The 26,883-nt window shown below is 37.8% G+C and overlaps 1 protein-coding gene and 1 pseudogene across 1 annotated transcript; one reads left to right on the forward strand and one right to left on the reverse strand.

Annotated features, from left to right (window-relative positions):
* The first annotated feature begins 846 nt into the window (after positions 1-846).
* On the forward strand, positions 847-2,627 carry LOC104217239 (flavonol 3-O-glucosyltransferase UGT89B1-like; annotated as a pseudogene).
* Positions 2,628-8,913: 6,286 nt separating this feature from the next.
* Positions 8,914-11,533, reverse strand: LOC104217241 (uncharacterized). The gene is made up of 5 exons (XM_070159206.1): positions 10,565-11,533; positions 10,239-10,387; positions 9,502-9,831; positions 9,324-9,430; positions 8,914-9,236 (listed from the first exon to the last, which is right to left on the reverse strand). Exons 1-5 carry the CDS (start codon positions 11,531-11,533, stop codon positions 8,914-8,916), a joined length of 1,878 nt encoding a protein of 625 aa, XP_070015307.1.
* Positions 11,534-26,883: the final 15,350 nt, after the last annotated feature.

Raw genomic sequence — 26,883 nt, forward strand, 5'->3', positions numbered from 1 at the left:
TCTATATTTGTTACTCATCAAATGACAAAGAGAATAGATTATGAAATTAATACAAATAATTAAAATGATCTTTGACTTTTGAGATTTTTAGTTTGAAAATTTACTATACTTTTACATATTTAAGTTTAAAAAAAAATATTAAGTAATTTTAAGTAATTTTAGCTCAATTTTGGAAAAGTTCTCGGGGCTTACACCCCTAAACGAACGCCAGAATGCCGAGGCTTATGCCTCATGATACTTATGCCCTGCTAGCATGTCTCGGTGCGTTTTCGATACGCGTCGCTTCAAGGCTCGTTTAGAAAATATCTTTTAAAATATTGTTCACCGTATTGAGACACTTCAATTGATTAATTAACAACACGCAAGTATCGAAATCTTCCTCTAAAAATAGATCATCAAGACACATGCATTAATTAAATTATAACGCGTTCAACTATTGTCCTTAATCATAAAACAACAATATGGAGCCTTATCCGCCAGAACTTGTTGATTATAAAACGTCAATGAATAGGTTTGCGCAGGTGCTCAAAAGGAAATAGTATATGGAATAGTAGGACGAATAAACGACTAATGTCGTGTGAAAGGAAGCCACATGCAATAGTAGTGGTTAGAAGATTAAATATGATGGAACTACTAACGTGTGAGAAGTCCAGGCCGTGTTAAACATATATGACACATTTAGAATATGGGATAAGGTATGAAATTAAATTTATACCATGTTTAATAGACGGTATAAATTTAATTCCAATTCTACTACATGATATTCTATTTTATCCAATCAAACTTAAAATTATATTATCCCACCTCCCAAGTGAGATAAATTAATCCCTCCAAAATAATAATAGTCCGTGTACCAATCAACCCCGATAATGGTACTGTTTTCATTTGATTGGAAAAAAAGAAGACAAACCACCCAAACTTTGAAATATAATACTTTGTAAGCGTCAGGCATGACATCAGAAGTCACATAACATATCATAGTATAAACCAAATTAATGTACAAACTTGCAATACTTGGCAAAAATTAAAGTCTTGGTTTGAGCTAAAACTTAATAATGGCGTTTTCCGGTGCACAAGTTCTCCTATTTCCATTTCCAACTGCAGGTCACATAATCCCCCTCCTTGACCTAGCCAACCACCTCATAAATCATCACCTAAAACTCACAATTCTTGTCACACCTCAAAACCTACCATTACTCGAGCCAATCCGAGCAATTCACCCTTCCGATTCTATTCAAACACTTTGCCTTTCATTTCCTCAACTCCCTGCTGGATCCAGTTTTGCTGCAAGGGTTCGTGCAACCTCTGAGCTTTACGATCCGATTGTCGATTGGTTCCGTACCCACCCGTCACCTCCTGTGGCCATTATCTCAGACTTCTTCCTTGGTTGGACTCATAAACTGGCATGGCGACTAGGTGTTCGACGTATTGCCTTTTGGCCGTCCGGAGCTTTTACTTGCTTAGTTATAAGTCACACATGGAGCAACGTTGAAGAAATCTTGTCTACAACTAATGAAAACTCTTTGATTACTTTCACTAATATTCCCAATACGCCGGAGTATCCTCGGTGGAAGGTGAGTACGTTGAGCAGTCAGTACAAAAAAGGAGACCCCGATTGGGAATTCTTGAGAGGTGGTTACTTTGAAAATATGAAGAGTTGGGGTGTTGTGTTTAACTCTTGTAGAGAAATAGAGGGTGTTTTTATCGATCGAGTAAAGAAAGAAATGGGCCATGATAGGGTTTGGGCCGTTGGGCCCTTGCTACCTTTGGACAATAATTTGGTAGGCCCATATTATTTTCAACGTGGCGGGTCGAGTGTGATGCCACGTGATGAAGTGATGACGTGGTTAGACGACAAGGCCGATGATTCAGTTGTTTACGTGAGCTTCGGGAGTCGTGCAATGTTGACACGACAGCAAGCGGATGCCCTGGCGACAGCCTTGGAGTGTAGTGGGGTGAATTTCGTGTGGTGCTTGAGAATTCAAGAGGAAGGACACGTCGCAGGCTACAAGGACGTGATCACGAAAGAATATGAGAATCGAGTAGCAAATAGAGGGTTGATAATCAAAGGTTGGGCTCCACAAGTTGCGATACTAAGACATCGAGCTGTGAGTGTTTTCTTGACTCATTGCGGATGGAACTCGATACTAGAAGGCATATCCTCTAAGGTGCTCATGCTAACATGGCCTATGGGTGCAGACCAATTTATAAGTGCAGAATTGTTGGTTAACGAACTCAATGTGGGAATTAGAGCTTGCGAAGGTGGTTGTCAGGTAGTCCCAGATTCAGTCGAGTTGGCTCATATCTTATCCGAGTCAATTACTGGAGCCCCCCCACAGAAAGAGCGAATGAGTAAACTCCATGATTCTGTCTTAGAGGCCCTTCAAAAGGGAGGGAGCTCTAGTCAAGATTTGGATGCATTTGTCAAGCAAATTAGGTCAACTTCAAAATGAAACTATTTGATCATAAGAAGAAGAAAAATTGTACTTTTGAGACTTGAGATTGATAGGCCCACAAAAGATGAAGGTAGAAAACGGTTCACCTTCATATATTGTTAGGTAAATCAAGTTAGCCATGTTAATAATTCATCGAACTTTTTGAGATTCTACGGCATTTTCTCTTTTCAATGCGCATACGTCCTTTAACTCGAACCTTGATTGACATCCTTTTTCCAGCGTATAGTACTCTTCCATTTCTGCATTTCATAATCTCCTGTTACCTTCCTTCTAATTCAAATTGAACTCAAATGCTTTCCCAATGTATTGTAGCTGATTTGATTTTAGTAACCTAAACAATATATGGAGTAAAATTATAACCATTTTTTTTTTTTTGCAATCCACTAGGCATTGCCTAGGGCTAGTTTTTATAAATATATAAATCAAAAAACAAAAACATTGTCAGGAGGTCTTACATAATGAAAGAAATAAACCTTGACGATTACATGAAACCTACTATCAATATTGAGCTTGAAACTCAACATTGATCTCACATGTGATCTAATATAATTATTGAAGATAGATACTAGTCCAAGAAGTTTATTAACAAGTGCATCGAGCTGCAAATTGGACCTATAACCTCGCAACCATGTAGCCACTGCCAAGCTTTGGCCTTTATATCCACCTCGCATTTGGTATCTTGTTTCTGCCCAACTTTCTTGAGAAAGTATGCATGTATATTTTGTGTGCATCTTTGTGATCCTCAAGATATTAGTCCCAATGTATGCAGATGAATGAAGATGATAGTACCCATATTCTGCATTTGCCCTAATGAAGTCCAAATCATGTCCATGAATCTGTTTCCTTAGTAATAAGAAAATCCAGCTTCCAATATTGCCAATTGTAGTAGGTGTCCACCCGTTGTATCCTTTCTTTAGGTTAGTCCTTGCCTTCAATGCACTCTTCAATATCCAAACATCCTGCTTTGGTTGTGATTTAACCCATTTGATCGACACTGCCCATGATAGGCAGTGTATTATTTGTCTTGTTTGTGCCATTGTTATCTTTGTCTTTTCTTGTGAGCCCTCATGAAGTAATGCACTATAGTAGCGCATTGTACTGTTACTGCAGCAAAAATTCTTCATCCCCACTGTATAGATTCCACAGAATGTTCCTGATCTATATGTAACATACTCTACCTCAACTATGATGTCGCGGACAGTAGCGTTTCTCATTAGTGTTCGTTGCCTTCCCCCCTTTACCTTTGCAAACTCATCTTGAATTGTATCATGTAATATACCATTTATGAAACACATTAGGATATTACTCCATAGTGATTCCATAATGCCCCTGTTTCCTCGCAAAATAATGTAGCTGACCTTGTGCGATTTTGAGCAAAACTGGGCAGTATCCTGTCTTATCCTTCCAGTTGTTGTATGGCTCCTTAGTTGACTTCTTTTTATCTTAATAAATAGAGTACTAGGGTTGTTTACAATGACAACAGACCTTTTGAAGCTAAAGGTGTCATTAGAGAATCCAGTCCCTAGTCTTTTTTTTGTCATCCATGCTTCCATGCTTGTGCCTATTCTTGCTTCCCCTCCAAGGTACTGAGTACCAAGTACCAAATGAAGGTTATTCAAAAGATAAGGCATAGACGCAGTAGCTGCTCCTGTTATGTGTCTCCGTGTTGTGTCACTGTCATAGCCCATAGAAGTTTCTGAAATACAGTCTCGACCATGAATACCTGGGCATTGTTGTGGACTTGGTCTGTAGTGACCAATGTTGCAGTTTGATCCCTGCCCTTATGTGTGCACTTTCTTCAGGAATATCTTGCCTGCATATCAATAATGCTGTATATGTGGAGTTGATGTACATTTTCCTTCCTGTGATTCTTGTGCAGTCCCTTTGATCACACAGTCGTAGCCATAGAATTCTAGGTTGTGACTGTGTCTGATATCCTGTTGTGTCCATGCTATCTTGTGTTCTGCGATCTATTACTGAGCATATTACATTTCTGACCAAGTTGGGGCCTTGCCCATGAAAATTGGCATGCCAAGGCTCCTCCATAATCGCGTAATAGCCCAGCTTCTTGCTGTGAAGATCCCATGCCATGCTTATGCCCATTCTTGCTTCCCTCCCATTGGAATGAGTACATAGTACTAATACCACCAACTGGGAGTTGTTCAAAGAATGGGGCATGATTACAGTAGCATTCTCTGCAAAAAAGAACACTAGATTAGCAATAAAAAAGATCACCATACTCTCCTCCACATGGATTTGAGTATGATGAGCGTGTGGCTTCCCAGAATTTCCTTTGCTCCTGCTACTCCTTTCTTCCTCTCCTCCTAGCTCCTTGCAACCTTTATTCTGATGTATGGACATTGAAGTTTATCACTATTCACAATTTTCCTTCCTTTGACATCCAAATCTCCAAATCCATTACACTCCATTGGTCCAGTATCCAAAGCATAGTTGGCTATATGATTTGCCAATTGATTTCCTTCTCTCAATGTATGAGAGATCCTCAGATTGCATCTGTTCATCCATTCCCTTATTTCCTCTACATATACTACAACAGACCATGGTGCATTCCATTCTCCTGATAGTACATTCTTGACTAGCATTGAATCAGTGTGCAAGTCAATATAAATGTACTCCTGTTCAATACAGTATCTCAAGGCTTCTAAGATAGCTTTCACCTCAGCTTCTGTATTTGTACCCTCCTGAATCTCTTTACCACATGCATAGACTACATTCCCTTCTTCATTTCTCAGCACATAGTCTATAGAGCTCCTGCCTGGATTACCCCTAGATGCTCCATCAGTATTGACTTTTACCCAACCTTGTTTAGGAAATTCCCATAACACCTTAGTGTATTTCAATTTAGGGGTATATTGCTCTAACATATGCATCAACACAGGCCACTTATGTGGTACATTCTTCAAACTTGGCTTTCTGAATTTGACTAGGTATTGAAGTGTTGTTGATACCTGGTATATGACCCTATTCCCTGTGACTGCATCTCCATATTTGTATGAATTTCTTCTCTTCCATAATTCCCATACTATAATCGATAGTAGCCTGTAGAATTGGCTGCAGCCTTGAGATCACCTGGCAGTCCAACACTTCACCACTGCTTGGTGAAACGTTATTCCTTCAATATTAATGCATGCAACTGATAGAAAATATTTCCACACCTTCCTGGCAGTATAGGATTTGAAGAACAAATGTGTGAGAGTTTCTTCTTGTGGCAGAACACAACACCAACATCTAGAAGCCCTAAGGTACCCCAGTCTTCTGAAGTAATCATCTAAAGGTAATTTGTTCTTCCATATCCTCCACATGAAGAATGACACTTTAAAAGGTAAACCTTTCACCCGAATCATATTATAAGCTCTGCAAGATTCCCTCCTTCTCCTGATATAATTCCAAGCTGACCTCACACTAAATTCACCCCTTGTTTCCAGCATCCAAAAAGGTTTGTCTAGCACCAGATTTTCACCTGGTGGTTTGATATTCTGCAGTATATGACTAGCCAGCTCCTCAGGTAAGAGCTCCCTCTGTTTTTATTCATTCCACCCCCTCCCATTCATTACTTAATTAACATTTTAAACTGATTTATCACAGAAAAAATCAGGTGGTGTAATAAAATATAAAGCTCCCAAACCAATCCAATTTTCAAACCAGAATAATGCAGATCCCATTTTAGGTTGCCACAGAATTTGATGTTCAATACAATCTCTACATTCTAACATTTTCTTCCAGATGTGAGCGCCATGTCTCCATGGAACAACAATAGGATTTAGCTTTTTGCAGTACTTTTGGCTTATGAATGAACTCCATAGTGATGGTTTGATTCTGAAATTCCACCATAACTTACAAAATAGTGCCTTAGAGACATCTTGTAGTGATGTAAAACTAATCCCCCCCTTCCTCTTTTGGTAGGCATAATGCATCCCATGAAGCCCAATGCCTACTGCCTCCTTCAATTGAACTACTCCAGAAAAATCTTGCCATGAGCTTGTGTAGTTTATTGATAACAAAGGTTGGTGCATTAACTGCTGACAGAAGATGAATAGGCATACTCTGAATCACATGAGAGATCAACACAGCCCTGCCTCCTATAGACAACATTTTACCCTTCCAAGATTGTAGTTTGTCCAGCACTTTGTTCATTAGCCCATTATATTATTCCATCTTCCTTCTAGCATAGAAAATAGGGCACCCCAAGTATGTGAATGGAAACTCTTGCCTCTTAATCCCAGTCACTCTTTCCACCTTGCTAATCACTGTTTCATTGGTAAGATGATGCATGTAGACTGCAGACTTAGCTCTATTAATCAACTGACCTGAAGCTGCTTCATAGGCTGCCAAGACTTGCATAATTAGCTGCAGTGAAGTTTCATCTGAAGAGGAGAAGATAATTGTGTCATCTGCATATGCCAAATGGTTTATCTTAGGACTCCATTTAGGCAATCTAAATTATAACCATTAAATTTCAACTCTACAGTTATTTCGAATACTTCTTAACTTGAAAAAAAGAAATAGATTTTTGGGAGTAGCTGTAATCCTAAAATTGGAACAATCTCTTTATTAATTACTCAGCACAGTTAGTAAAAAGTTGAAAATCAAATTAAAATTTGAGAAGTTATACCAGAAGCAGATAATAGAATAAATTACTGATGAAGATCGAGAATTAGCCCAATCTATGATGAAGAACCTATGAAACAGAAAGTTCTAGAAAGAGAGCTTCATAGAGAGCAAAATGAACTGAGCTATTCTCATTGATTGTATTCGATCAATACAATGCTATACACTATTTATATATACACTAATTCATTAATCAAGCTTACTCCTTTACTAACTCCCTAACAACCAATCCAATAATTAGTTACAACTAACTATACAACTAACTACTTTAATCACGTGACTGTCATGTGATACTACTCTCTTCAATACTCCCCCTCAAGTTAGGTGGTGCAAATAGATTGAGAACTCATATATTTCTCATCAAGTACTCGTGTTGTGATCTTCCCAGTGCCTTTGTGAACAAGTTTGCCTCTTAATCCTTGGACATTACATACTTTGTCTTGCCAATTCCTTGTTGTACCTTCTCTCTTATGAAGTATAGGTCTATCTCTATGTGCTTTGTACGTTCGTGAAATATGGGATTTGCAGCAATTTGAATTGCTGCTTTACTGTCACAGTGCAGCTCCACTGGTAGCTCAACTTCTGCTCCTAGTTCTTTACAAAGTCCTGTCAACCATGAAATTTCTGCAACTCTTGCTGCCATACTCCTATATTCTAACTCTGCTGAACTCCTTGTGTGCATTGCTTCTTGGACTTACATGGCACTAATGAATTTCCAAATTTCATCACATAACCTGTTACGGATCTCCTGGAGACATGATGCCCAATCTGCATCACATAATGTTGTCAGCTTAGTGAACTATTCATAACTCATTAACAAACCTAAACCTGGAGCTCCTTTGATGTACCTGACAACCCTTATAGCTGCTTCCATATGAAACTTCTTTGGACAATGCATGAATTGGCTCAATACATGAACTACATAGCATATATTTGGTCGAGTCATGGTGAGGTATAACAACTTTCCTACTAACCTCTGATAAGGACCTGGATCTGCCAACTTCTCATCTTCTTTAGAGTTCACACATTGATCATACACTACAGTTGTGAACCTTTGATTACACTCCATTGGTGTGGTCATTGGTTTTGACCCTGCTAGTTCAAGATCAGTGATAAGTTCTACAGCAAATTTCCTTTGATTCATCAATATTCCCTTCTTGGATATTGCTATCTCTATTCCAAGGAAGAACTTCAATTCTCCTAGGTCCTTGATCTTGAATTTACTTTGCAACATATTTTTGGCCTCAGAGATTAACCCTTGATCATTCCTAGTAATCAGAAGATCATCTACATACACCAGTATAATTACTAACTTTGTCCCTTGCTTATTTGTGAATAAGGAATAATCAAAATGGCTCTGCACAAATCCTGCGTTGGTTAATGCCTCAGTCAGTTTTAGATTCCATTGTCTTGAGGCCTGCTTTAGACCATATAGGGATTTATGCAGCCTACATACTTTCTCCCCCTAGCTGGGAAATCCCTGTGGCAAACACATATAGACTTCTTCAATGAGGTCTCTTTTTAAAAAAGCATTATACACATCCATCTGGTATAGATTCCACTTGTTAGCAGTAGGTAAAACTATGACTACTCTTACTGTCACCATCTTGACTACAGGAGAAAATATTTCCTGATAGTCTAGACCTTCTATTTGATTATATCCTTTAGCAACTAGTCGTGCTTTGTATCTTTCAACCTCCCTATTGGCTTTGTACTTTATCTTGAACACCCACTTATATCCAATAGGGGTCTTCCCTGCTGGTAGGTCTACCAAGGTCCAGGTTCCATTATCCATGAGTGCCTTCAGTTCTTAATTCATGGCCTCCATTCATTTGGAATCTGATGCAGTTGCATCATAATTCATAGGCTCTCTTGTACTGGTAATTTTGGACAAATAAGCTTGGAACTTAGTGGATAGTATGGTATGTGTCAAATAGTTCTGCATTGGATATTTGCAAACCTGCTTGCCTTCTGACCTCATTAGGGAACCATTGCAGATATAATCTTTCATCCACACAGGTTCCTTGGTAGTTCTAGTTAACTTTCTCAGCTGGTGTCCATCATAGTTAGATGTCTCTTGTTTTAGAGAAATAGGCTGCTGATGTTGTATGTATTCAAGTGATAGAGAGTGTGTTGATGCAATTTGCATTTCTGCACCATTATTATTTGCATCAAGTTGGATTGAAGTGTCATCTGGATGTGTGGCTTGGTCTGGAACATTTGAATCCTAAAGTGAACCTGCATCATCAGTGACTGGAAAATCCAGTACTCCATTAGGAAATAGTTGCAATTTTCCTTCTTTGAGCAATTGGAGTGGAAAAACATGCTCCATAAATTTGACATCCCTACTTACAAAAAAAAAAAAAAATTGGTTAAGATATTATATAGTTTGTATACCTTCTGGGATGATGAGTACCCCATTAGGACAACTCCAATTGATCTAGCTGCAAACATGTCTCCTTCTCCTACTAATTTGGCAAAGCATAAACACCCAATGGTCCTCATATACTGTAGAGATGGCACTCTTCCATACACTACCTCAAAAGATGATTTACCTGACAATACTGATAAGGGCAGCCTATTTATGACATAGACAATTGCTTGCACATATTCCCCCCAAACCTTCAGAGGCAAAAAACACTGCAACCTAATTGCTCTAGCCACTTCTAGTATGTGTCTTTGTTTCCTCTCCACTACTCCATTTTGTTGTGTGAACACAAGAATTCTGATGAAGCATTCCATAAGACTGAAATAAGTTGTTGCATTCAGAATTAAAGAATTCAGATATATTATCACTTCTTAATACTTTCACAATCACATCAAATTGAGTCTTTATTAATGCTAAAAATTGTTTCAAGCATACAACCACATCACTTTTATGCCTCAGTAAGTAAATCCAAATCATTCTACTGCAATCATCTACTATAGTAAGGAACAATCTATGTCCACTATGAGTTTGTACTCTATATGGACCCCAAACATCTACATGAATCATTTGAAAGGGTTTATCTGATCTACTTGTACTCTTAGGGAAAGGCAATCTGCCTTGTCTAGCAGATTGTGCATTCCTTTATTCCATTTTTATTGGACTTAAACTTCATGTTTGGAATCTGCTTCACTACTCTGTTTGGGGCATGTCCAAGTCTTCCATACCATATTCTCAAATCTTCCTCCTGTACAGAATGATCTTGAATTTGCACATTTGCAGCTTTAGCTTTCAGTTTCTGATGCTGCAACTTGTACAATCTTTCTAACTCCTTACCAATCTCCTTCACCTTCCCACTGTGAAGGTCCTGCATTATCTAAAAATCAGGATAAAAGGAAACAAAGCATCTCAAGTCTCTTGTAAGTTTGGTCACAAACAACAGGTTATATTTAAAACTTGGAACATATAGGACATTCCTAACAACACAGTTCTCACCAATTTTTCTTTCTTTAGTACATTCAACATCAAGAGAGGTTCCATCAGGTAAACATACCTTTGGTATATTGTCTAGAATCTCAGTGTTTATTTTGTCAAGCAGCTCTCTAGTGTGAACCATGTGATTGGTCACACTAGAATCCACTATCCAATTTTCACTATTAACAATTTCATTGGTAATAAAAGTCTTAGTTGTACCTGCAAAGCCTGAATTTTCACTTGTGTCCTTGTTGATCAGCTTCAATATTTGATCATATTGTTCTTGTGTAAACGTAATTGGCATTCCCTGTGCTGAAATTGCAGTAGATGCACTCATTACTTGTTGTCCCTCCTCTGAAGTTGTAGTAGTAAACTGCTTTGTTATTGCCTGCTGCTCTTCATGTGTTGTTGCATTAGCCATAGATTTTTTAGGAAAACCTTTTGCTTTCTTTCTTGTTTTAAAATCAGTTGGATATCCATGCAGCTTGAAATAATTATCTCTTGTATGCCCTTTGTAATTACAATAGTCACAGAATAGATTCCCTCTCCTAGGCTTATAATTGTTTCTTGAGTTCGTTCCTCTGTTGGTGAATAATGCTGTACCATCTCCTATGTCTACAGACTGAGAAAATTTTCCCAAAGCTCTTTGGCTTTCTTCTGAAACTACCATGGAATAGGCCTTGTTTACTGAAGGAGCTGGGCTCATCATCAAAATATGACTCCTAGGTTGACTATATATTTCATTTAGCCCTATTAGGAATTGTAAAAGCCTTTGATACTCAAAATGTTCAAAGTAGCTTTTAGATTCTGGGCAGTCACACCCAGGGCAAAGTATTAAGGCATCATATTCTTCCCAGAAATCTATCAGTTTTGAAAAATAAGCAGACACTGAGGAGATCCCCTGCGACAGAGTAGCAATGTCCTTGTGCAAGTAGAAAATACGAGATCTATCTACCTTATCAAATTTATCCTTCAAGTCAGTCCAAACTTTGTGAGCACTAGATTTATACACAATTCCACCGAGTAATTCATTACTTACTACATTCATGATCCACGATAGGACTATCGCATTGCATTTCTCTCAAAGCTCATGTAAGGATCGATCAAATTTATCTTTAGTACAACGACCGCCAACAAATCCTAGCTTACCTTTACCAATTAGACCTATTTTCGTAGATCTGCTCCACAACGCATAATTTTCAGATCCAGTCAATTGAATAGAGATCAAGGAACTACCTGGAGTGTCACAAGGCTATAAATACAGAGGATAATGATGATCTATGGTTATTCCAGCGCTTGTTCCAATAGTAGTAGAAGTATCTTCTCCAAGCGCCATGGTTAACAAATTAAGCTGAATTATGCTTTGATTCAACGAATTACAGATTTGCCAGTAGCAAATCGAAAAAAGTTAGGTCAACTGATCAGTGAATTCGAGCAATCAGCAACCTTAGAATTGATCTGTAAAAACTGGAAAAAATCAACCACATTGAGTATGCATCTAGCTCCCGTGCTCTGATACCATGATGAAGATCAATAATAAGCTCAATTTATGATGAAGAACTGATGAAATAGAAAGTTCTTGAAAGAGAGCTTCATAGATAGCAAAATAAACTAAGCTATTCTCATTGATTGTGTTCGATCAATACAATGCTATACACTATTTATATATACACTAATTCACTAATAAAGCTTACTCCTCCACTAACTCCCTAACAACCAATTCAATAATTAGTTACAACTAACTATACAACTAACTGCTTTAGTCACGTGACTGTCATGTGATACTACTCTCTTCAATAATTACCACATCCACAAGTGTTGGCAACTTTGAAATCACGTAAATAATTTGCATCTCTATTTTGTGCAAAAAGGCCATTAGGTGTGTCAAATTTTGATACTATATTCTTGGAATCATCACGTAACAAAAAGAAGAAGATAATGTAAGAGGTACTTATTGTGTGGGTTTCTGACTTACACCCTTCTATGTGAATAAAAGATGGTTAAGTTTTTTTTAAAGAGAAAATGCATAAAGACCCCATTCAACTTGTCCTGGAAAATCATTTACACACCTAAACTTTACGGGTGTCCTAACACCCCCACTAGTGTTTAAAGAATTATATTTATTTACTCCCTCCTAAGGCCTAGCCCAACTATAATAAGTTGAGTGGGAAACATACGCTTTTATTATGAAGCCACGTAATTAAATTCTTCAGTAAATAAACATAACAACCTTCAAAGACTCTCATTCGCCCTGTTAACCCCTTAGTAAAAAATTCCCAAATTGAAGAACCCTAATGCCCCACCTTCAAAGATTCGATTTGCCTCACCAAAATCGATTTGCCTGACCAAAATCGAAGGGACTTGTTGCAAAATCCTTTGATTTCGTTGTTCCTTAGTGTTCCGTTTGTTCTCAATTGTTTTATTTGACGAGATGGTGGAAGACCCATTCGAAGTTGAAGGTCTTTGAAGAATCAAGTTCAAATGTTATCTTTGTTTTAGTTTGGCGGTAAATACATCAACCCTAGCCTTTTCTATCATCAACCCTAAATGTTATCTCTGTTTTAGTTTGTTTAATATCATCCGTATCTAGAGTTGAACTTGCTTCAAATTTCTTCACTGTAATGTTTTCAATGTAAAATCGAGTAACAAAAATACAATTTTTAAGGTGTAATAACAATCAATATTCAATATTTTCTTGTTGCATGTATTGTGACTTGTTATGTCGGGGTCTAATAGTAACTATTAATCCTTAATTAGTTTATTTTCTACTATATTCAGGTATTTCAATGTTTTTTGTACTTGTTACACTAAGGTTTTTTCATAGTGGAAAAATCTCCATGGATAAGTTACATTCTTTTTCAGTTGAGGATTATGTTGGTGGGATGATTACTGATTGTGTTGATGTCGATGTTGATATGTTCTCATATTTTGAGTTTTTAGGTTATGTAAAAGAGTTTGGTTACAATAGTTCTTATATTGTTATTTATGTTAGACCACCTAATTATCCTGGTTTGGTAGTAATTAGGGTTGATAGGGACTTTATGGGTATTTGTGAAGAGTTAAAAAATGGGGATATTTTGGAGGTATATGTAGATCATATGGTTGATGAAGTTGTAGTGGTCCCCCTCTATTAGAATATGTCAGCCAAGTGGGGTGATAGTAATGTTACTTTTGAGAAGGAATCTGGTCAAAATTTGGGAGGCTGTGAGGGTTTGGGAACTTCTGAAAAGGCATCCAATACTGCTGAAAATAGTTCCAATATCAGTGTGCTTACAGCTGTTACTACTGATGATAGTTCAAACTCCTCATCTGAATCAAATTCATCTGAATCTAGTAGCAGCATTAATAATAGCTCAGATTCAGAGCATGAGGAGTTGTTTGAAGAAGGAGAAGCTGATTATGGAAGTGATACACATGAGGAATACATGGCATTTAGGGCATAAAGAAGGATTGTAGAGAGGAGGAAGAGGAAAGAAAGCGCTCCTGAACAAGAACATGTTAAACTAGGTAAGAGAGGGCCAGATATGGGGTATGATGAATATGAATCTAGGAAGAAGAAGAGTTTAGAAGGTAAGATAGGTGGTGATGAGCCTTATTACCACTCAGATGAAGCTGCTAGTTTTGAGACAGATCCAGATGATATTGATGATGAAGGTGAAGGGGAGGTTCAACAGAAAGTTAAAGCTAGAATAAGAAAGACTAAAAGAAAACTAATCTTTGACAAGACTCGCAAGAAAATAGTTTGGGAAACTAGACTTGCATTTGCAAGTGTGAGAGATTTCGGAGAAGTTGTAACTAAATATGTTGTTCAACAAAAGGTTTCTATAGAAAAGTATGTAAATGAACCTACAAGGGTGAGGGTTAAGTGCAAGAAGGCATCATGTCCTTGGCTTCTAGTTGCTAGTTATGATTCTAGGACTAAGGATTTTGTAGTCAAGAACTACAATCCAGTTCACAAATGTGACCCTACTAACAGAAACAAGCTATGTAATTCAAAGTTGTTAGCCAAAAGGTTCAATGAGAGGATAAAAGAACAACCTAACATTAGAATATTCAAGTTTCAGGAGTTGATTAGAAAAAAATGGGATTATATGTTGGGAGGACAGTTTGTAGGAGGGCAAAAAATATTGTGTTGAATGAGATAATGGGTGATCATAAACTGGAGTATGGCAGGATATTAGATTATATGGATGAGTTGCTTAGATCTAATCCAGGGAGTACATGTGTAGTAAAGCTTAATGAAGAAACTTTTGAAGGTGTAAAGAAAATGTTTGTTGGGTTCTATATTTGTTTTGAAGCAACTGTGCAAAAGCTGTTGGAAGTAATGCTACTGCTACTTCAGCAAGTTCTGTGCCTGCAAGTGTTGGTAGTTCAAAGCCACCAAAGCAAAGTACTGGAAGAGGAAGGGGTAGGCCAAAAGGTTCTAAAAAAAGGTGAAGTTCTTCCCTTTAATGTCTTCTTTCTCTTTTCTAAATAATTACCAGATTTTTACTTTTGATTATTTGATGTAGGATGTTGGTACTAGCACTGATGTAAGAACACAATATAAGAAACCAAGGATGGTTGGGATGGGAGTTTTACACACTCAAAGTGGCTTCAAAATTCAAAATGGTGAATTCATTGTCTGTTTTTCTGTTGGGCTTTGGCAGCCTGGAATGTCATCTACAAACTTTAAGAATGTGAGGTCTTCGGCAGAAGTAACTGAAGATCTAGGCCATACCAACACGAGGTGTTAAATGGAAAGGTAAAAAAGCTATGACATCAAGGCAGCTTCAACAATTGAGAGGCAAGAAACTCATTCAAACAAGGTCTAGGGCTGCTAAGTTGAGCCAGGAAAGCACCACTACAAATCAACCCAATTGATGAAGATATTATTTTGTTGATGACTATATTGCAATAGACTGCATTATGCTAAAATTTTAAGCAGCTATAGACTGCAATTCTGTATTTTGATAAGGATTTTTAGGTAGCTATAGACTGCATTTAGCATTTTGTTACATTTGGTGTCTGTTTTGCTACTACTACAATGACAACAAACAGTTGTTTTGTTAACTCATTTTGTGACTTTTATACCACAAATGCATATATGATGTTTTGGTGATCTATGTGTTGTACAGATCAGAAATGTGATGGGATCACAAAGTTGATAGTATGCGTGTTGGCCATGAAATGAAATACTTTGATTGGTGACAAGGAAACTTAGTACTGTTGTGTGTCTATTGTTGATTGTTGGGTTCTGAAGTTTATGCAGTATGCAGTTTACTTCACAATATAAAAACATCGTTTCTTTAGAAACAACAATTGATAAGCAACAACTATATACATATTGAGATGAGAAAACTACAAAATATTGAGATGACAAAACTACAAAAGGCTTACATTCGAATGAAAGGTCCATTGTCTACATACAAAATAAAACCTACAAGCAACAACTACATTCATATTGAGATGACAAAACTAGATTCACAATGGCAACCTCATTGCATCTTCTTTCAATGAGATTCCTGGATACCCAAAAGCAACAAGAATAATACACATCCCAATATAATGAACCAAAGTACGTTTTCCCTAGCCTTTGACTTAGCCAATTTACTCTTCCACTTCTTTTCCTTCTCTTTCATCTTCTTCATATCATCTTGAAATTTCACCAATTGAGTGGGGTGGGCATAAAATTTGAAAAACCGAATTCCGAATCGAAACGAATTAATTTGGTATTTCAGTTTCTGTTTTTTTCGGTATTTCGGTTTATTTCGGTACAAAAATTTCGGTATACGGTATTGGATTTTTTATATTTCGGTATCCCGAAATAGTGCAATGTGTATTCTACATTTTTTCACGTCATCATTTTTTCCCTTATCTCTCTGGCCAGAGAGATCACAAAAGAACAGACACAGAATATTCAATCCAAAAATGGCTATATCATCATCTTCATCGTCCATGCAAGATATCTTGAAGCAATGCAAATACCCATTCATCCTCTCTTTTTTCCTTTTGCTAATCTTCGTTACTTTCCTCCTTATTTCAAACTCCCAGAAATCTCCCATATTCGTTGCCATCGACTTTGCTCAACGTACCTCTCGATCCAAATCATCAATCCCTGCTGATAATCCGGACTTGAATCCTATCACTATTTCAAACGAAAATGTCCCGCTGGGTAATAATATTATGATCAACCCTGAGTCTAAAGTCCCGCTGGATAATAATTATACGGTCAATATTGATTCTGATACATTAATCAACAATGAACTGGAAACGTTCTCTTATGATTGCAATCTATTGATGCGATTCCTGGAATTCTTCTACTGAGATGTTTATGTAGTAATGAGTAGGAAAACGCTGAAATTGTATCTAAATGATCCTCTATTATGTTTCAGCTGGGAGCTCTAGACACTGAAGATTTGGTTTAAACCGAAACCATACCGAAACCGTACCGAACCAAAATAAGAAATACCGAACCGTACCAAAATATTTTGGTACGGTATTTGGTATACACAATTGATAAACCGAATACCGAACCGAAATTTTTAAATACCGAACCAAAATACCGAATGCCTCTCCTAATTGAGCCTCAATCTTCTTCATCTTGTCCTCTTCTATGGTGTTTTCAACCTTTAAAGTTGTCCTCGGCTTGGCAAGATTTTCAAAGCCTTCTAATGCATTCTCAAGTTCACCCATTTTGTCAAGCAATTTTGGAATAACAAATTTAGACCTAGGATCAATTTCGGAATCCTTCCAAACCCAAAAATCACAAGATCGTGGACCCTAAGATGAATAACAAAAGAAAATTAATGAATGCTAATTTTTCACAACTCAATTAGTGAAAGAATTTTTACTATCATTTACCCCATAGTATGGACAAACCCAATATCTTCTTCCTGGGTTCCGAGGGGTCCAAGCTGTTAACAAAGGCAACACATAGCCATGGTTGCATCGATTTTCTCTACTTGACTCATTTTCTTCCTCTTCCGTGCAAAGCCTTATCAAATTCAAGCCTTTTGAAGGCATTGCAACAACTACAACACAAAAAGACAATATCAAAGTCAGATAATTTGCATTTGCTTTCAAAGATAAGATAATTGGATTGTAGGAGAAAGACATAAAAATAATAAAAGAAAAAAATTAGGTTTCTTAAGAAGGAGAAAGATTAACCTTTGCCTTCAAAGATTAAAACTTCAAAGGGCAATTTGATGGAATTTCGGCAGAAATTAGAAGAAGAAGAAGAAATTAGGGTTCTTCAATTGGGTTTGGTAAAATATTGGGGAAGAGGGGATTTTACCGTTGGTTGGGGGTTATATTGACGTTAAAAATTTATTTCTTTTTTTTGGTGTTTTCAACGATTAAAAGAAAGTAAGGACGCGCTCAATTCGGTTGTCTAAGACGCGCGGCTGGCCAGACCTTAGGAGGGAGTAAATAAATACAATTCTTTAAACAATAGTGGGGTGTTAGGACACCCGTAAAGTTTAGGTGTGTAAATAATTTTTCAGGACAATTTGAATGGGGTCTTTATGCATTTTCTCTTCTTTTTTTTAAAAAAGAAAAACTTATACACTTGGTACCAGTTGTAACTTTAATTTCTATTGGCATAATTTACACTTTAATTTACTTTCTAAATTAGCGACCGAGACTTTTGATTCTTCTCAAACCTATCTTTTATTTTTTTATTTAAAGAACTACACAATAAATCACTTCATAAGCTACCTTGCAGTATTTTAGCCCAGTTACAAGTTTACAAATATGTAGCCAAATATCAAGAAGTTTAGATCCGAAATTCTTTTTTCATCTTTTTTTTCCTCCAGCTCTTCAAGCGTGAAATATTCGTGAGTTTTCATTCTCCCTTTTCCTCAAGTTTATACATATATATCCTAGCTACAAAAATGCATAAATAGATGCAAGTAACCTACAATTTCATCTTCTTCAGTGCTAATCTTGTCAAAATTTCAAATATGATTTAGTGAAAATGTGGATGTTGTATGAACTCATTAGAAATAGTCTAGGTAGGTTGTATACAAAATTTGAAGTCATTTGATGGGGATTTAGACTAGTTTAAATAAGAATTGCAAGTGAAAAAATGTACAGGAAGTTCGTTAGAGATACTTATACACTTTTATATAATGTTATACATTTTTATACAAAAAGGTACATTATGTATATAGTTGTATAAAATTGTATAAAGATGTATAAGCACATTAGTGAAAGTGCTCGTGATACACTAAATAAATAGGTGAAGAAGAAGAAGAAGATGATGTGAGAAATTCACCAAATACCTGTAAATGATGTATCAATCTTGTATACAATAGTGTATAAGAGGTGTTTATACACTATTATACAAATGCATCCTATCAATGGAGCTTTACGGGTTCTTCTTCTTCTTTGATAATCTTCTGAAATTTAACTCAAATCTAGCTTAAATCTACTCCAAATCACTTCAATCTTAAGTTTTGAAATCCTCTTGATGATTCCAATCAATTACGACAACTTTCAATCCAAACAAGTAACAATAGAAAATTCAATTTCCGAAATCGAATCTTTGAACGACCTTTAAAGGTGGCTTCTATTTTTCTAGTTTGATGATCCAGTAATCTATCAAGTGAACCTATTTAATGCATGACAATAAACACACTTCTCTACATTCTAATGGAATAAATGATCTTGATATGACTCCAAAAAAAACTAATTCTTTTACGTATTATTTTTTCTTCTTCTTTATCCAAATAGTGATTATCAGCTTTGAATATGGAAAGAGAGTTGAAGGAGAATAATAATGGTAGAGAATATTTAGGGTACAAAGTCGGGACATGGGGAGAAGAAGGACGAAGAATAGAAATAAAACTGTTACATCTCGCATTTTTGTACGTTAAAAGTTTCGTCTTCAGTTAATCGACGTAGACTCGGGGATGAGATTATCTTGAGATTAAAGTATTTATTCTATTTATAACAAGCGATAAGTAAGTGTCATAAAGAATATAGGGTACACGAATTAAAGAAAACGAGTTTCGATGAAAGTGGCCAATTTGGGATAAAATACGGGTCGAACGATAATGCCCAATAATTATGGACTAGTACCATACAAGGTACCATATGACTGTGATAGTATGATGTATAAAGTATATTAAAAATGAGTAGTATTTTTAGGTAATTTGAGATAATTTTTAATTATACGGTTAATTGGTTAATTACTGGATAACGGGACATTACCTAGTTAATTAATGAATTATGAGATAAGCCTAAACCCCTCGCCCCCCCCCCCCAAGAAAAGTAACGTGGCATCATAAAATGACTCTTAGTTATTCTAATTATTAGGTGGATACCTTAGAAATTTATAGGAAAAGATTGATTCACAATCTGATTCCATTTCATTTAGAGAAAAAGAACCAAAAATCCTAAATCAAGAACCTATCATTTCTTGGTTTGAATATTTACAAAATAGAAGCTCAATTTCATTCAAACATTTCAACGAGCAGAATCTTAAAAAAAATTTCAAACACTTCAACGAGCAGAAGCTTAAAATTCGTTCAAATACTTCAAAGAACAGAAGGTTAATTCCATCTAAATTTTACGATTTTAAAAGAGTACGGTGCAATCTTTGCCAAGAATATTATACGGAGTTTTTCCTACTCCAGGTATGTTAAGGTCATCCCTTCTTTCTTTTTGGCATGGTCCAAGTTATACAGAAGAAACGAGCAAATGCACAGTTTTCATAAACGACTCTATTCATAGAAATATTAGTGGTCTCTGTGTTCTTGATTCCCCGTATGACGTATTATTATATCTTCTGTTCATGGATCTCAGAATAACACGTAGCTGAAAAAGTTTATCCGGAAGGAATATTGAGATTATTACATATTTTTCATGTATTTCATTCATTTATACATGTACATTGACCCATGACCAGATGACGTTATATACAATATATATATATATATATATATGGGATATGGAAAAAAGGTTACGGCGTTATATATGCACCACCACCTGATCAGTTGGTATATGTTGATGATGTTGCCCACAATGGCCGATATGATATGATGGGATGCCCTCAGTGGCTTGATGATGTTTTGTACACTTATACCCATGCATGACACAACATTTATATGCACATTCATAACATTATAAATGTTTCAGAATTTACAAAGTTATTCAGATTTACAGATGGATTTCTTTATTCCATGTTTCATCTATGCTTTTTACGTATAGATTTTCATGCCTTACATACTCCATATATTTTTCGTACTGACACCCTATTTCACGGGGCCTGAGTTTCATGCCCGCAGCTGCAGGTAGGCAGGCTGATGGTCCCCTTTCTTAGGATTCTTGATCAACGAGTACTGGCATGCTCCACTTGATCCGGAGCTGCTTTTGATTTTGGTATGATATGTTTGTATATATATATATATGGGTATGATGTGGCTCAGTTCCGTCTTTGTATAGTTATATTTCTGTTAGAGGTCTGTAAACAGTATGTCTAGTTGGATAGTATGTGGCCTTGACGATTTCTAATTTTTAGATACATAGTTATCTATAGCAGCCTTGTCGGCTCGCCCTACGTATGTTGCACGTATATGTACGCATGCCTTTTGGGCAGGTTTTCTTCATGTATATTATCTGGTAATTCAGCAGAGTTTATTCAAGTTTATATCTTAGACGCATGCTTAGGGGTGTTTGACAGGCAGGACTCGGGCACCCATCGCGACCCATCGGTTTGGGTCGTGACAAAAGTGGTATTAGAGCAGTTCTGTCCTAGGGTTGACGTGTCTAGTAGAGTCTTATTTATGGGTGTGTTTTGCATCACACTTATAAACAGGAGGCTACAGGACATATAAGATGTTATCATCTCTTTTTGTCTTAGATTGTGCGATATAAGAATTCATGTTCCTAACGATATGTTATATTTTCAGCGATGCCTCCAAAGACTACAGCAACTCAAAAGGGAAAGTACGTGGTTGGTGAGACTACTAGTCAAGTGCCACGAGTTACCAGGGCCGGGGGAGAGTCTCATAGTGAGATTCCATCTCTAACTTCACATACCCCGCCCTTTCTAGAAGAGCTCCGAGGGGCGCTAGCTCCAGCGCCCACCCCTGTACATTCAACACCTCAGCCAGATACACCGGGTCAAGAGATGAGAGATGCTATTTAGCTATTAAACCGATTAGTATCCGCGCAGGCTTGGCGTCAGGAAGTAGGTATTGGTCATGCAGATAGGTCTGTCAGTGTGAGGGTTCGTGACTTCATTAATTTAGACCCTCCGGTATTCACTGGGGCAAATCCAAACAAGGACCCTCAGGTATTTATTGATAGAGTGCAGAGGATATTAAGGGTAATGAAGGCCACTACGACTGAGTCGGTTGAGCTAGCTTCCTATAGACTCCGAGATGTTTTAGTTAATTGGTACGAGTCTTAAGAATTGTCCAGAGGTGAGGATGCACCTCCAGTAGTATGGCAGGAGTTTACAAAAGCTTTTCTTCGTCATTATCTGCGACCAGAGCTTAGACAGGCCAGAGTTGATAGGTTCTTGACCCTTCGGCAGGGTATCATGAGTGTTCGGGAGTACAATCTTCAGTTTGATTCATTGGCTAGGTATGCTCCCACTATTGTATCTAAGATGGAGGATCGGGTTCACCGATTCGTGATGGGATTAGAGCCGCAGTTGCTTAACGATTGTATGTCGGTCTCACTTCAGCCGAACATGGATATTTCTCGTATTCAGGCGTATGATCAGGGTGTAGAGTAGCGTAAGCAGAAACAGAGGGCCGATCGTGAGCATGATAGGGCCTAAAATAAGAGAGCGAGGTCTTCGGGTCCTTCTGGTAAGTTTCGAGGTGGTCAGAGGCAACAGTACCCGAGGTATCCAGCCAAGCCATCGGCTAGCATGCCCCCTCAGTTTGGCGGTAAGAGATTTGATCACTCCACATGTTCAGGGTCTGGTCAGAATTTCAAGGCCTTAGGTTCTCAGTATAGGGGTGAGTCAAGTCAGATGAGGCCGCCCTTGCCACAATGTGCTCAATGTGGTAAGCAGCATACCAGGCAATGTGGTATGGTACTAGGTGTTTGTTATACTTGTGGTTATTCAGACCACGTTAAGAGGGATTGTCCGATGAGAGGTGATGCAAGCGTAACTTAGCTAGCGGGATTTGTAGCTGGTTCGTCATCATCAGTATGCCCCCCTAGGCAAGGTCCATAAGCACCAATGAGTCGTGGTAGAAGCAGAGGCAGAGCATCTAGCTCGAGCGATCCTCAGAATCGCATTTATGCGTTGGCAGGACGACATGACCAGGAGTCATCGCCTGATGTTGTTACAGGTATATTAGAAGTCTCCTCATATGATGTATATGCTCTGATTGATCCAGGTTCCACCTTATCATACGTCACTCCGTTAGTTGCTAGTAAATTTGGGATAAAACCTGAACTGGTTAAACCTTTTGAGGTGTCTACACCTGCTAGGGACTCAATGATAACTAAGCAAGTATATAAAGGTTGTATAATAGTAGTTCATGGTCGATCTACCGTAGCAGACCTAATCGAGTTAGATATGGTAGAATTTTATGTTATAATGGGTAAGGATTGGTTGGCTTCTTGTCATGCCAACATTGATTGTAGATCAAAGATAGTCCAATTTCAATTTCCAGGGGAGCCTATTTTGGAGTGGAAAGGTAATACGGCATCACCGAGAGGAAGATTTATTTCTTATCTCAAGGCAAGGAAGATGATCAGAAAAGGCTGTATTTATCACTTAGTTCGGGTTCAGGATGTGGAAGTGGAGTCACCAACCATTCAGTCCATCCCTATGGTTAATGCGTTTTCCGATGTTTGACCCGATGAACTTTCGTGCCTTCCTCCAGAGTGAGAAATTGAGTTTTCTATTGGCCTACTACCAGATACTCATCCAATATCTACTTCTCCCTATAGAATGGCCCCCGTAGAGCTGAAAGAGTTAAAAGAACAACTAAATGACTTGCTTGAAAAAGGCTTTATCAGACCTAGTACATCATCATGGGGAGCACCTGTGTTATTTGTTAAGAAGAAAGATGGTTCCTTACGGATGTGTATTGATTATAGACAGTTAAATAAGGTGACGATCAAGAATAAGTACCCGCTCCCGAGGATTGATGATTTATTTGATCAGTTGTAAGGTGCCAAGTATTTTTCAAAAATAGACTTGAGGTCCGGGTACCATCAGGTAAGGGTTAAGGAGGAAGATATTCCGAAGACAGCATTTAGGACCAGATATGGGTACTTTGAGTTTCGTGTTATGTCGTTCGGTTTGACCAATACCCCAACAATATTCATGGATTTGATGAACCGTGTGTTTAGGCCCTTTTTAGATCTGTTCGTAATTGTATTTATCGACGATATATTGGTGTATTCTCGTTTAGAGGCTGAGCATGCAGATCATTTACGTACTTTGCTCAGAGTTCTACAAAAAAGGGAAGTTGTATGCAAAATTCTCTAAATGTGAATTCTGGTAGTTTTACTGGGGCAAATAATTTCAGGTGAAGGCATCCGGGTGGATATACAAAAGATTGAGGTAGTAAAGACTTGGCCTAGACCCACAACACCGACGGAGGTTCGTAGCTTTCTCAGTTTGGCAGGTTATTACAGGAGATTTGTAGAGGGATTTTCTTCCCTTTCAGCACCTTTGACAAAGTTGACTCATAAGGGTGCAAAGTTTCAATGGACTGATGCTTGCAAACAGAGTTTCCAGGAATTAAAGGACAGATTAACTTCAGCACCGATTCTAACGCTCCCAAAAGGGACAAATGGTTATGTTATCTATTGTGACGCTTCAGGCGTTGGATTGGGTTATGTGCTGATGCAACATGGTAAGGTTGTGGCTTATGCTTCTAGACAACTAAGAAAACACGAGAAGAACTACCCGACCCACGATTTAAAGTTAGCCGCGGTGATTCATGCACTAAATATGTGGATGCACTACTTGTAAGACATTCATGTTGATATCTATACGGATCATAAGAGCCTCCAGTACATCTTCAAGCAAAAGGAATTGAATCTACGTCAAATGAGATGGTTGGATCTACTCAAAGACTATGACGTTGATATTTTATACCATCCGTAGAAAACGACCGTAGTAGTCGACTCCCTCAGCCGTAGATCTATGGGTAGCTTGTCGTATTTACAGCCAGAAAAGAGGGGAATGGCCCATGAGGTTCATCAGTTAGCTAGCCTTGGAGTTCAGTTACTGGACTCAGGTGATATTGGAATTACTATTCAGGATACGACAACATCCTCTTTAGTAACTGAAGTAAAGGAACACCAATACGAGGATCCTGTGTTAGTTCATTATAGGGATACCACCCCTCAGAAGGATAAGACACCATTTGAAACTATAGAAGATGGGTCCTCAGATATCGAGGATCATTATGTGTCCCTAATGTTGCAGGGCTGCATCAGTAGGTTATGGGAGAAACTCACTATTCTCGTTATTCTGTCCATCCAGGAGTGATAAAGATGTATCATGATATCAGGGAAGCATATTGGTGGGACGGAATGAAAAGGGATATAACGGAGTTTGTTGCTTAGTGTCATAACTGTCAGCAGGTTAAGATTGAGCATCAGAAACTCGGTGGGTTATTGCAGGCTATGGAGATTCCGACTTGGAAATGGGAAGTAATCAATATGGATTTCATTGTAGGCTTACCTCGTACCCAGCGTAAGTTTGACTCGATATGGGTGATTGTTGATAGGCTTACAAAGTCGACCCATTTTTTGCCCGTTAGGACTACATATTCTGTAGAGGATTATGCAAGGCTTTATATTAAGGAGATAGTACGACTGCATGGTGTCCCTGTATCTATTATCTCGGATAGAGGAGCTCAATTTACAGCTAACTTTTGGAGGTCCTTCCAAAAAGGATTGGGGACTCAAGTAAGTCTAAGTACAACATTTCATCCCCAGACAGACAAACAGGATGAACGTACTATTTAGACACTGGAGGATATGTGTACGAGTTTGTGTAATAGACTTCAAAGGTAGCTGGGATGATCATATGCCGCTTACTGGGTTCGCATATAATAATAGCTACCATTCCAGTATTCAGATGGCTCCATACGAAGCTCTTTATGGACGGAAGTGTAGGTCGCCTATAGGGTGGTTTGATGTTGGAGAATCTAGATTACATGGGCTAGACCTGGTTCAGCAAGCCATAGACAAAGTAAAGTTGATCCGGGATCGACTATTGACAGCTTAGAGTCGTTAGAAGTCATATTCTGACGTGCGACAATGAGATTTAGAGTTCGGGATTGATGACTGGGTATTCTTAAAGGTGTCACCTATAAAGGGTGTGATGAGGTTTGGCAAGAAAGGCAAACTTATCCCACGGTATATTGGGCCTTATATGATCATTTGGAAAGTGGGCCAAGTAGCTTATGAGTTAGAATTGCCCTTGGAATTGGAGTCTTTCCATTCGGTTTTTCATGTATCAATGTTATGGAAGTGCATTGGCGATCCTCCCCGAGTGGTGCCAACGAGTGATGTACAGATTACAGAGGACTTATCATACGAGGAAATTCCGGTTGCCGTTCTAGACCGACAAATCCGTAAGCTATGTACTAAGGAGGTAGCGTTGGTGAAAGTACTTTGGAGAAACAACAATGTGGAAGAAATGACTTGGGAGGCTGAGGAAGACATGAAGTCTAGATATCCCTACTTATTTCCTCCTCCAGAAAAGGGTCCGACTGAGACATCATAACCTCAAGGTACGTGCACAGATTCTTGTGTATTGGTCGTGTGAGGCCATTGCCGTTATTGATGATTATGATCCTATGTGGCATTAAATTATTGAGTTTCATCAGGAAGAGTTGTTAGTAGCATTGTTGCAAAGGCGACTCTGCCAAGGTTATATAGATCCCTAAGAGTTAAACATTCGAGGATGAATGTTTCTAAGGGGGAAGAGATGTTACATCTCGTGTTTTCATACGTTAAAAGTTTCGTCTTCAGTTAATCGATGTAGACTCGGGGATGAGATTATACTGAGATTAACATATTTATGTTATTTATAACAAGCGATAAGTAAGTGCCATAAAGGATAAAAAGTACACGAATTAAAGAAAATGAGTTTCATTGAAAGTGGCCAATTTGGGATAAAATACGGGTCGAGCGATAATACTAGATATTTTTGGACTAATACCATACAAGGTACCATATGGCCGTGATAGTATGATGTATAAAGTATATTAAAAATGAGTAGTATTTTTAGGTAATTTGAAATAATTCTTAATTATACGGATAATTAGTTAATTACCGGATAACGGAAAATTACCTAGTTAATTAATGAATTATGAGATAAGCATAAACCCCCAAGAAAAGTAACGTAGTAGCATAAAATGACTCTTAGTCATTCTAAGTATTAGGTGGCTACCTTAGAGCTTATAGGAAAAGATTGAT

The sequence above is a fragment of the Nicotiana sylvestris genome, chromosome 10 (assembly GCF_000393655.2).
Source record: "Nicotiana sylvestris chromosome 10, ASM39365v2, whole genome shotgun sequence".
NCBI lineage: Eukaryota > Viridiplantae > Streptophyta > Magnoliopsida > Solanales > Solanaceae > Nicotiana > Nicotiana sylvestris.